This window comes from Rhinolophus ferrumequinum, chromosome 22 (assembly GCF_004115265.2).
Source record: "Rhinolophus ferrumequinum isolate MPI-CBG mRhiFer1 chromosome 22, mRhiFer1_v1.p, whole genome shotgun sequence".
Taxonomy (NCBI): domain Eukaryota; kingdom Metazoa; phylum Chordata; class Mammalia; order Chiroptera; family Rhinolophidae; genus Rhinolophus; species Rhinolophus ferrumequinum.
The window spans coordinates 51,780,863-51,791,991 of record NC_046305.1 but is presented as its reverse complement, the minus strand read 5'-3'; the positions used below and the strand labels follow the sequence as shown (position 1 = coordinate 51,791,991).

Here is an 11,129-nt window from a genome sequence, read left to right as displayed (position 1 = left end):
ACATGGTGGCACTTAGAGGATTCCCTGAGTCTGCTCATTCCTTTGGGATCACTCACTCCTCCCAGGACCTCCCTTGGGAACAAAGGGAAACCCAGGACTGGGGACCTGGCTCTTTTCCACCAACAGCTGCTAGTAGTTTGCACTTAACTCTAAACCACAATTGAAATAAATGTGTGTGGAGGGGAGAGAGATACGCATCCGCTAGGAAACACTTAGGTTTTCTCGAAATTTCTTCAAGACATTTCTTCTAAAGGGTGCTGAGAACCAAACAGGCCAGTTACAGGACAAAAAGGAAGCTCTGAAACTTAGGTTTTCACAGTATCGACTACCAACCTGGACCCGGCGAAGCTATACACGCTCGGAGGAGTAAATCCCTTTCAACAAAGGGTTTGTAACGCCCTGGAGCTGCCAAGCCCCACAGCACCGTCCCTCCCCGCCTCTGCGGGGCAGGCGGGGGCCAGGGAAGTCGGCCTCTTCGCGAGATGCCCGCGGACCCCGGGCGCAGGCCGCAAAGACGCCCGGGATGGACGTCCTAGGGCCTTATCTAAGAACAGCCAATTCGTTAGGAGTCCACGGGCCCCTCCCTGCAGCGTCATCTAGAAAACTATTCCTAGACCTGTAGGTTACCAGGTCTGGGCCAGCGCGCCCCACCCACCCGTACAACCGCTGGCTTCTCTGATTTCCTCACTTACTCTCCAAAACCAAGCCCGAGAAGACGGGCATAACCGAGGGTGGGCATGTCCTGAAACATTCGCGATCATTCGTGTAGGAAGCGAAGTTGACAATAATGCTGTCACTGAGGGCGGGTGGAGGCCAGGGGCGAGGCCCCCCTGCACGCTCACGGCGAGGAGGGTGTGAGCTCGGCGCCTGGGGTGGGGTGGGGGGGCAGGAAGAGGCGGGAGGAGAAGGGGTGGGGTGAGCCGAGGCCCGACACCCGCCAGGCTCCTCCTGCCTCCCCCCACCCCCACCTACTAAGGCGCCAGCCCGCCGCGCTCTGCTCAGTGGCCGCGCGTCCCAGCCAGCCCAGCGGTCCTCTAGTGCCTCCCGCCCAGGTGAGTTCCGCCCGCCGCTCCTGGGCTGCCCTGCCCGGGACCCGGCGCCCGGGGAAACCCGCTCATCGGAGGCTCTGGCCCGCCGGCCCGGCTTCGCGGGGTGTCCCAGCGCGTGGGGGCCTGGCCGGGAATCGGCTGGAGGTGTCCGCGCTCCGGGCCACACCCAGCCGAGGCGAGCAGCGCCCCGGCGCGCCCCTCCCCACATCCTCGCGGACCGAAGGAAGGGCGCTCGTCCTTTATCACAGGACCTCGGGGTTGGTGCCTCAGGGTTGCTCCCTCTTTGTGTGTATCTGTTTTTACTCCCACTTGCCACTTTTCCGTCTGTCCAGTTATCCGAACCCTCGCTTCTGGCCCCCCGTCCTGGTGGCATGTTTCTTTGTGGGCTCCGGCTGCAGGCTGACCTCTGTCCAGATGCTAGTAGCTTCCTCCCAGCTGGACGGCCCAAGAAGTCTGGGGGCGGGGACAGGGGGGCGGCTGGGGAGGGCAGCCGCAGTCCCTTGCCCAGATGCTTCAGGTTGGGTTTCCTGTTGTTTGTCTGCTAGACAAGAAGGTTCTTACTGCCCACGAGGGAAGGAGGGAGGGAGGGAGGTCTATCTGATTTCGTTATAGGGCATTTTTGCTGGGGAAGGGGGTACTATGTGAAGTGATTTCTCTATTGAAAGGATCCCCTTCTTGTACCTTAATTAAACAAGCGGGGCTATAAAGAAATAGGGAGGAAAAGGCTTGATGACGGACCTCCCAACCCAGATTAATCTGGCCCGGTTCACTGAGGCAGCGAGAGGTAAACGGGGTACCTGGGCACAACTTGAACTTGGCCAGAGCAATGATGCTTCCTCCAGCCCTGGACACTGCACTGCCCAGCCTCAGCGGGAACCCTGCTGCCTTGGTGGGGGTGGTGAGGACCGCCAAGCACTGTGCGGGCCAGGCACTGCCCAGCTTCAGGCCAGACTGGAATTCATTAAGCCCACCCCCTTCCGTCTGTGGGGAGCTGGAGCATTCTGCAGGGCGTGGTGAGCACAAAGGGCTCGGGGTTCTCCTAGTGGAGGCCTGTGACTCAGCTGTGAGACCACGTGGGTGTGGCCCTGAGGGTTCCAGCTACTCTCTGCAGAGGATCAGCCAGCACACTCCCTGAAGGGAAGGGGAACTGTGCCATCGTAGAGGGCATTTTCCGAGAGGAAGTGAGTCACACAGGACTGGCCGGCTGTACGATGGAGAGGTTTCTTGACTAACTGTGGGTGAGGGCAGCAATTAGACTGGCAAGGCGTTGGCGATACCAAGGCCACGGCGGGACCGCTGCTGCGTTATCCACCTGACTGCGCCGCCTGGCAGGCTGCCTCAGCTTCACTGGGAGTTAGCTTTTCCCATTAAGAGGTTTGCAGTTGCTGCAGAACCTCCCCTTCCCGCAGCTTGAGTTTCAACCTGCAGCAGTGGGTTTTATACCCTTGAGTTTCAGGTGGGGTCCAGCTCATGGAAACACCCTGTCAGTGATCTTTGCCTCCAGCGTGTTTCAGCAAATTGCAAAAGATAATTCCGGGAGTTGGGGCAGGCGGGCGTTCATATAACTCATTTGAAATTTCTTCATGGGCCCTGCCTCCACAAATTCCTACCCGGTCTATTTAACCATCTCTTCTGAATGGTATATACCCGCCTCGACAGCCAGAAGCTGCTTTCTTCATCGTGGTCCTTCTTCCACCATTTGGAGTTTCAGTTCCTCAGATTTTCTGGGTATAAAGCACCCTGGTTTCTAGGTGATGCTCTGCCCTGGCATTGCCTGATGGGTCCCTTTCCTCCCATATTGGGCCTCTGGCCAGCCTCTCAAGCAGCCAGCCACCCCTGTGTGGTCAGGCTTGGGCCTGGGAGGAGTTGAGACTGGGTGCCTCCCGGATTCCCACTGACAGTTCCAAAAATGTGACTTTTGTAGAGCACTACCCACTTGGTATGCCCTTGGCTACAGTCCAGCCTTTTAAAGTTGGAGAAAACAATGGAACCCTTCAGGGTTATGATGTATAAATTAGCACGCAGTGCTGGGAGAGTTGGACAGAGATTTTAGCACCTTTCTTAAGCTTCTCATTTTCCTGGGGACTTAACAATTTTGGAATATTGCATCAACAGCAAAAAGAATTAATTTACTTATTTTTAACAGTTTTCGGCACTTCCTAGCCCTTCACTAAATAGCTATCAACCAACCCACCACTGGATTTAACAGCAGCTGTCACAATGGCTATTGTTTGCCAATGCAGACTCTCGCCTGCGAGTTCTTCTAGGAAAAGTGTATGGACTCCGTGGGGTGGGGAAGGCTTCTTGTTCTTTTTTCCTATTGGATTGCACCTGGAACTTTTTCCTTACTGCCCATAGTTTTAGTGGGCAAGTTTTCTGTTTGGTGAAAGGCAGGAGACAGCCTGGATCCAGATCCATTGCCTCAGCTCACTTTTCTGAATGCCCTTTAGGGACCAAATTCAAGAGTGCCTTCTGGGTTCAATTACCTCCCCAAAAAAAATTTTTTTTTTTCCTTTTCAAAATCTCTGAAGCAAGTGGAAGGAAACCTCAAATACAGTTTAAATAACAGATGTTTGTTTTCACTGACACCCTGCCAATTATTTTCTGGGTGGGCTGTAAGAAAACTAGGGTATGGATAAGACACAGAAGAGCAAAGTAAACCAGACCTCTTGCTTTTTAGAAGGTTCCTTTTTGAAATTACGGCCTGGATCTGGGCATGCGTCCAGAGCCAACATTTGGGATTACTCAGGAGCAGACACTCTGCAAAGGAGGCCTCCTGCTTCTCCTAGGGGGATCAAAATTGACATTATTATTATCTTTGTCCCTCTTACTGACTCTTAAAAAGGCTCTATGAGGGAAGGGTTGCTACCGTGTTTCCCCAAAGATAAGACCTGGCTGGATCATCAGCCCTAATGTGTCTTTCAGAGCAAAAATTAATATAAGACCCGGTCTTATGTTATCTAAGACCGGGTCTTATATAATATTACGTAAGACTGGGTCTTATATTAATGTTTGCTCCAAAAGATGCATTAGAGCTGATGCGTCTTATTTTCGGGAAAACACGGTAGCTTAGCTACCCCGCTCAAGGAGCCCACGATCTAGTGGGGAAAGAAACAAACACAATTACCTAGAATTTATGACATATTTAAATAGTATGCCTGTAGCTGGGGAACTCCCCAAAGGCAAGCACCATAAATGATTGTCTGTCTGTCGGTCTCTTAACGCCATGACCAGGACATGCAAAGGAGGTGGTTAGTGTATGAGAACCAAAAATAGAAGATTGAATTCCTACCACTGGGACTAAGTTTGAGTTTGTGGAGTCCAGAATTCTTTTCTGTAGAGAAAACTACACAATGGAAGACTATGGACTTCCAAGCCTGCACTCCTCAGACCTATTGCCCAGGCAAACGGGAGATATACAGATATGAGAAAAAGTGATTCAAGAGAAAAATGAGTGAACAATGATGAAGTTATAGCCTATGGAGCTCACTGTGAGAGGACAGAGCTAGAGAAGCACCGAGTAGCAAGTGGGATGGACCAAACCATAAGAAACCTCGAATGAGAAGAGAGAGGTCACGTCAGGGTCTGACCAGACCTGTTTAGCAGGACGCATGTTTTTTCTCTGCTTATGGAATGTGCTTTCCTCTGTACTCTACTCTTTCATTCATAGGCGGCCCCTTGGGGGCCCCTTTCCCAGCCCTTCCCGGCCCTCACATCCTCCCGCTGAGTTCTGAGCTACAAGGGTTTCAGACCAGCCCCCCACCGCACCCCTGGTCACACCTGTACCTCAGCTCTTGCCAAGGGGATTGTTTGGTTCTTTCGTTCACTCACTTAGCAAACAGTTATTTAGTGCTTATGGATGAAACAGTAATTCATAGTTCTTATCCTAGAGGAATGTAAATTTACGACAGAGACACAGACAGGTAAAGAATAAATGGATTGAGTGTTCCAGGTGCAGGAGTCAGTGGGCTGGGGCACCGAGAGGACATTGTTGACTGTCAGCCCCAGGCCCTCCAGTGCAAAGTGTACTCAAGCTAGAAGTCAGAGTCCCGCCCTGCCCTGGAGTGCAGCAAGTGGGGTGTCTGGGGCGATGGAACACGCAGATTTCAGATTTCAGCTACCACGGTCCGAGCTGCAGTGTTGTGCTGCAGTCAGCCCCACCCAAGACAGCAGGTCCTCCCTACAGCGCTGACTCAGTGACAACCGCTCGCTGCGCTCTGAGAAGAGCTGTGTGATTCAGCCACTACCCGGAGAAAGTTTCTATCACCACACTGTCCCCTTTTCCTTTATCCTACTTAAAAACCAGGGCGCTGGCTGCTCCTTCAAAACAGAATAACTTGCTAGTAGCCCTGGTCAGTGCCCTCTGTGGCCTGAGTTACTGAGGAGACCGTGGGTATCTCTGTCGGTTTTCAAAGCTATTTTCACCTTCACAACCTTGTATCTCCTGGCTAGCCCTTAGTTCTGCATCCTTAGTGCAAAAATAAAACAATCAGCTGGCTGCTGTATTCACAACCCATCTGCTGAATAAAACAGCACAGGGACAAGGGGAACCAGTGCTGGGATGTGGCTTCAGAGAAGAGTGCTCCATTACTTCACGGGTATGGGCAAGGAGGGGTGGGAGTGGGGTGACCCCAGACCTGAGCCCTCACTAAGGGAAGGCTGGCCTCACTCGCTTGGAAGAAGATATTCAAGGATGGCCAAAATTTCCTCAGCTGGAAACCTGTTTTTCTTCGAAGTTCCGACATTTGCCTGGTGTCCTATGTTAGGGGTCCTTATTCTGCCTTTCCAGGGCACTTTCCTTCTGCTCCGCCCTGTAAAGCCCGTTCCGGTTTCTGGATCCTTGGGAACTGGTCGTGAAGTGCTCTGCTCTGAGCTTGGGCACAGGTATTTTTAAACCTCTGTTGGCCGACTCCTTTTCTGAGTTATTTTAGAACTGGGTGGGATCCCACATCCTTCTCCCGTAATTCAGGTCTCTTGAGTTGCTGGACTTCCAGAAACAATCCAGGCCAGGCTGATGCTATCTAAGCCCACTGTCATCTCAAACCATGTGGGAGACCGGGGACGAGCCAGACCCAGCTGTGTGGGAAGAGAGGGAGAAGGGGGTGGTTGGGCCCCCGGAACTCATCCCCCGTGGACCATGAGTGTTAATTTGCTGCTCTCTCTAAGAGAACTACCCTCCAGATGAATCGTGCGTTCTCTAGAGCAGCACATTCTTTGGCATGCTGATTCCTGTACTTTTCTGGGGGCTAAGGGGTAGAATTTACTATTCTTAAGTGTAATTGCTCAATCCTCACGTTTCCCAACACCACCTTCTCCTTTGTAAGAGACAGCATTTAAGGGTGTGCGCTGAACACAGCCCCATCAGCAGCGGAAACCAGACTGAACGCTTGTTTCAGGTTCCTACTGGGACTGTCCCACAGCACAACGTGCCAGCCTCTCCCCCCACCTGTGCTCAAAACCTATTCTTGTGATTGCTTTCCTAGGGAATGGTGTAGTACAGTCTCCATTCCAGTCTACCTGTTTCCTATCCAGTGGTGATTTTAGGGATGCAGCCAAAGCTGCACTGTTCTGGCCAAAGCATTCCTTCTGATTAGGACGAAGGCTGGGTCCTGAGACGTACACCCCCAGATCGTTACACCCGAATCTAATGATCTGACATGTTTCCTTTCCTCTCTTTTAATCTCTTCATGCTGAACAGCTAGCTCTTGCTCTCCCACTGCACCCCAGACTGTGAAAGTAACTATTGTGTCCTTGCTGCCAAAAATCTATGAGGTCCCCAAAGGGGTCAGGATGTACTGTTACTTGTTCCTTTTCAAGACCTAGGTAATGAGCTTTAGGGAGCTTTGATTCCGGTGGGACAACCGCATTTTAGTATAAAAGATGCCAATACATGTCTTTGTTGCAATCACGAAGAAGCTCCGAAGTTTAGTAAAGAATAAAAACCCAGCAGACAAAAGGCATTTGTAAGCGGACTTCTAAACCGCAGAATTAGACTGAACCAGGTTACCCTGGTTGGAGGGCTGAAGATTTCCTCTTAACCAGGCCTCACTGGGGGTTGTCGGTATTCCACCATATCTGAGTCTCATTTACCAGCACCAAGAGAGATGACGAAGCATCTGTTCTTTCAGTAGGTGTGTTGTCAGTTAAGAAGAGGGACACTGATCTTGCTTTTCCAGATGATCAGAGGTTTTATTCTTCATGACAAGATTTATGCAGAATTAACGGGCAACTAGATACATCCCTCGTTCAGAGCACCAATTCCTGTGTGCCTTTTTCCATCAGCAGCAGCCCCAAACCAAGGGGGAACAGGTCCTTAGAGTCACTGAATTTTGCGGCTGGAAAGAATCAAATGCATGATCCAATCACCCTCCTTCCAGGTGTCCTCAAGAGGCTGGCAATACGTGTAGCTTCAGAGTTCACGTAATCTCTCTTTCTTTACAGCCTGTCCCGTTTCAGCAGACCTCACCAAAATGCCGTCTCAGATGGAACACGCCATGGAAACCATGATGTTTACGTTTCACAAATTTGCCGGGGATAAAGGCTACTTAACAAAGGAGGACCTTCGAGTGCTCATGGAAAAGGAGTTCCCTGGATTTCTGGAAGTAAGTACTGAACGGCTCAGAAGGAACCGGACACACACTCCAGGGCTGCTGGGCTCTGGTTCTTTGCCCTCCCTCCCCCTTCCTCTCCTGTGAAGGTCAGTACTAGAAAGGTGTTTTCATTCACTTATTTGTTAAACATTAGTGCGTGTCTACTGTTTGTGAGGGAGGGGAATGAGAAGGGAAAGGAGACACAGCCCTGCCCTCAAGGAGCTTACCCTTGGGAGGTGAAAGAAGACCACACACAAGTAGCCACAGTATGAGGTGTTGGTTAGAAAGAGTCCATCTGCGTCCATCAAGACCGAGTTGCAGGAACGAGAGTCAGCAGCAAGGCTGCCGGGTTGCCCTCAGGTCCGGGAACCTGGCATTGGACATGTCACATCCTGGTCGCGTCCACTTTGAGCATCTTGACTCTCTCTCCCTTCTTACATGCTTTCAGATACAGGCTTTTAAAAATTCTTTCCAACTCTATCATCTAAAGCAATGGTATCAATGGTGAATGAGAGCCACGGGTCACTGCAGAAAGAACTGCTTTCCACGCTGAAAATGCTACACGAACACAGGCACAGCGTGAGTTTTTGCATCGTCTTTACCAGACTGAGGATCCTTGAGGACGAGAGGATTCTATCGTCAGCTCAGATATGTCACTCAGGATAGTCGGCCACCAGGCACAGTTGTCCTTTTACATTGTAGGGCCTCAAGAGAGGCTTGTCACATCTCACTCAACGGGAAACACCGCTTGACAAAATACTGTGCTTGGTATGGAATCATACGTTCACCTCTCCAGGGAGAAGGGAGATGACGGGAAAAGGCTGTGTCCTGCTCTTGTCACCTGCCCAGACAATAGCACATCAGTCAAGCCCCTGACTCCTGACTCAGCAAACACAGGGTTTGCAGTACCCGGATTCACATGTCATCAGTACCAGTTAAATCAACAGATAGAAATAGCCTAACTAGTCTCAGAGCCGCAGTTACCCCAGTGATACCCCAGAGTGGGTTAGGGTGTATTATCATCCTGCTGTCATACCGTCCGATGGGACAGCCCCCGGTTAACATTGGGCAGGTGGCTTCAGATTTGGGGGCCTCAGTTCCCTCCTCTGTAAAATGAGAGGGCGACGTGATTGTCTCCCAGACCACTTTCACTTTCTGTGATTCTCCCAGGCAAGCATAAAATGCAAGGACGAAATATTCATTGTAAGGCTGCCCGTGACATGAACAAAGGTATTCTCAGTATACCACACTCAATAATCGTGCCTTCGCCTAAGTTAGAAGGTGGGTGACTGCCCCATGGGACACGGACCCTTCCTCCCTGAAGGCTCCGCGGCCGGTGAAACATAAAAGGCGTGTGTGACACGGGGGACTGACCACGGCCTGGGCCGTAATCCCAGGCACACCCACACTCACTGCACTAACAACTTTTGGTTTCTAAAGTTGACTCCTTCTGTCATCCAAATTGTACTCGTTCTGACCACAGCCAGGAAGCTGGGGGTGAGGCCAGAAGGAACTGAAACCCACCAAAAGCGGGTTAGCTGCGCAGAGCAGGTGTTGGTTGTTTGCTTAAGAAAGGAGTTTGCCCCCTGCGTAGGAAACGCTGCTGCTTTGACCTTAAGGGACTTCTGAGCGCATCCTGTAAGCATCCAGCGCACTGGGACACGGGGTGTCGGTTCCCTCTCGGGGCTACACTCAGTGGAGTTCATAAATACTTTACCAGGGCCCTTTTACTCTTCTAAAGAGCCATGGGTCCCTCTCTGGCTGACAGCATGGACCCTGTAGGAGAAACCACACTGTCTCCCTTCCAACCATCATCAGCACGAAAAGGAGTGATCAAGCCAGTCCCCATAGAAGCAAGACAAAAGGAAAAGCAGAGGCTCTTCCTGGGCACGTTGGTTCCGTGCCTTCATCGCAGGATGGAGCGTCTTGGCGCCGTCTGACTCCATCACACACATTCGTTTGAAGGAATCCGGGAAAGCGAGGAGGGTGGCATATAGGTTTAGCAAGTCAGTAAGAATGGAAGTAGTGTTAGAGACTAGTCAGCCTCCTCAATTCACAGTTGATACACGAAGGCCCACGAAGTGTGACTTACTCAGGGTCACAGGGCTCATATGATAGGAAGCCACACGAGTTCGGCCCCCGTTATGCCAAGAAATGAAGAGAAAAGAGGGCCATCTCTCGCCATCCTCTCTAAAACTAACACCTTCTCTGGCACAGAAGAGGCCTTTTCAGGGGTCTTTATAACTATATGAAAGGTTGTCATGGGAACCTCTTTCCTAGCTTAAAATAAATATCCATTTACTGAACTGCTGCCTCAAGGCAGCAAAATCCGTTTAGATGACCTCCAAAGGTCACTTAGGACCTAAAACAAAATTCAAATCATTGGGAGGTTATACACATGGTTGTCAGCAGTGCAAATCGAAGAAGGTGCTCCCTGACTGACAATTCTTGCCTTTGTTCTTTTTTTCAGAATCAAAAAGACCCTCTGGCCGTGGACAAAATAATGAAGGACCTGGACCAGTGCCGAGACGGCCGAGTGGGCTTCCAGAGCTTCTTCTCGCTAATCGCAGGGCTCACCATCGCGTGCAATGACTATTTCGTAGTACACATGAAGCAGAAGGGGAAGAAGTAGGCAGCATTGAGCAGTCACGCCCACCCTGAGAAGAGTTCTCCCAATGGGTCGCTTACGGAATCCCCTGCCCCAAAGCTTCCCCCGGATAAGGATTTCATGAGCAGATTGGGACCCTTAGAAAATGTACAGAGAAAATCCCACCCCCATTTGACAAGAGAAAGACAAGCCAGTTAAAGCCAGATAAGCTTTTGATTTTTATATTGCTTGTATCCTGTTGCCCTCAATAAACAGATTTGTTTTTTAGTTCCTAATTTGAGACTGTTTGTCCTCAAATGTTTGTTCCTTCTTCAAAAATGCTTGTTCCCGGCTTCCTTTCACAAAAAGCCCAAATGCAGGTAGCAGCCAGCACCCCTCAGGGCTCTGGCCACAGAACCAACAAAACAGGCAGGCCCTCTCTGCTCAGGCCTGGAGTCTGGCTGCTCTCACCGAAGGGCCCTGGGAGCTGAGTCCAGCCCAAGGACCACAGCGCCAAGGATGAGAGAAGGCACTTCAGGAATATGTTCTGATTTTATCATCAGTGAGCACAGTCTCGCCCAGTTAAATCTGTGCCTTTCCAGCCACACTTGGGAGGCCTGACATGTCTGAGTCCATTTCTCAGAGCAAAGTTTCAGCAAACTCTAGGGTTAACGTAAGTCCTAAGACAACTAATCCAAAAAACGGAAAGTCTAGTGTGATGCCTCCATAACAACACCACAACGTTTGTTGAGTTGTCAGGAAATAGACTAGCGTGACTTATATCCTGGGTGGTGGTTTTTTGTCGAAATGAAGTGCGGGTACTGATGCTTTGATAAACAGCAAAACGTTTCTCCCGGCCCTTTCTCTGCCTGTTTACAAGTTCCAGCGTCCATGCGTTATATT

The 11,129-nt window shown here is 50.8% G+C and overlaps 1 protein-coding gene across 3 annotated transcripts; it reads left to right on the top strand.

Moving 5' to 3' along the window:
- Window positions 1-901: 901 nt before the first annotated feature.
- Window positions 902-10,521, top strand: S100A10 (S100 calcium binding protein A10). Of its 3 annotated transcripts, none has more exons than XM_033093583.1 (3): window positions 902-1,052; window positions 7,491-7,651; window positions 10,110-10,519. In XM_033093583.1, exons 2-3 carry the CDS (start codon window positions 7,520-7,522, stop codon window positions 10,269-10,271), a joined length of 294 nt encoding a protein of 97 aa, XP_032949474.1. In that variant the 5' UTR covers window positions 902-1,052; window positions 7,491-7,519; the 3' UTR covers window positions 10,272-10,519. The 3 variants fall into 3 exon arrangements, with proteins under 3 accessions (XP_032949474.1, XP_032949475.1, XP_032949476.1); XM_033093584.1 differs by having other exon boundaries at window positions 914-1,052; window positions 7,509-7,651; window positions 10,110-10,521; XM_033093585.1 differs by having other exon boundaries at window positions 954-1,052; window positions 7,506-7,651.
- Window positions 10,522-11,129: the final 608 nt, after the last annotated feature.

Excerpts from the sequence above, each read along its gene's own strand:
- S100A10 (XM_033093584.1), top strand. The coding sequence starts at position 7,520 with ATGCCGTCTCAGATGGAACACGCCATGGAAACCATGATGTTTACGTTT. Across the intron at positions 7,652-10,109 it reads AGTTCCCTGGATTTCTGGAA|AATCAAAAAGACCCTCTGGC; the intron begins GTAAGTACTGAA and ends TCTTTTTTTCAG.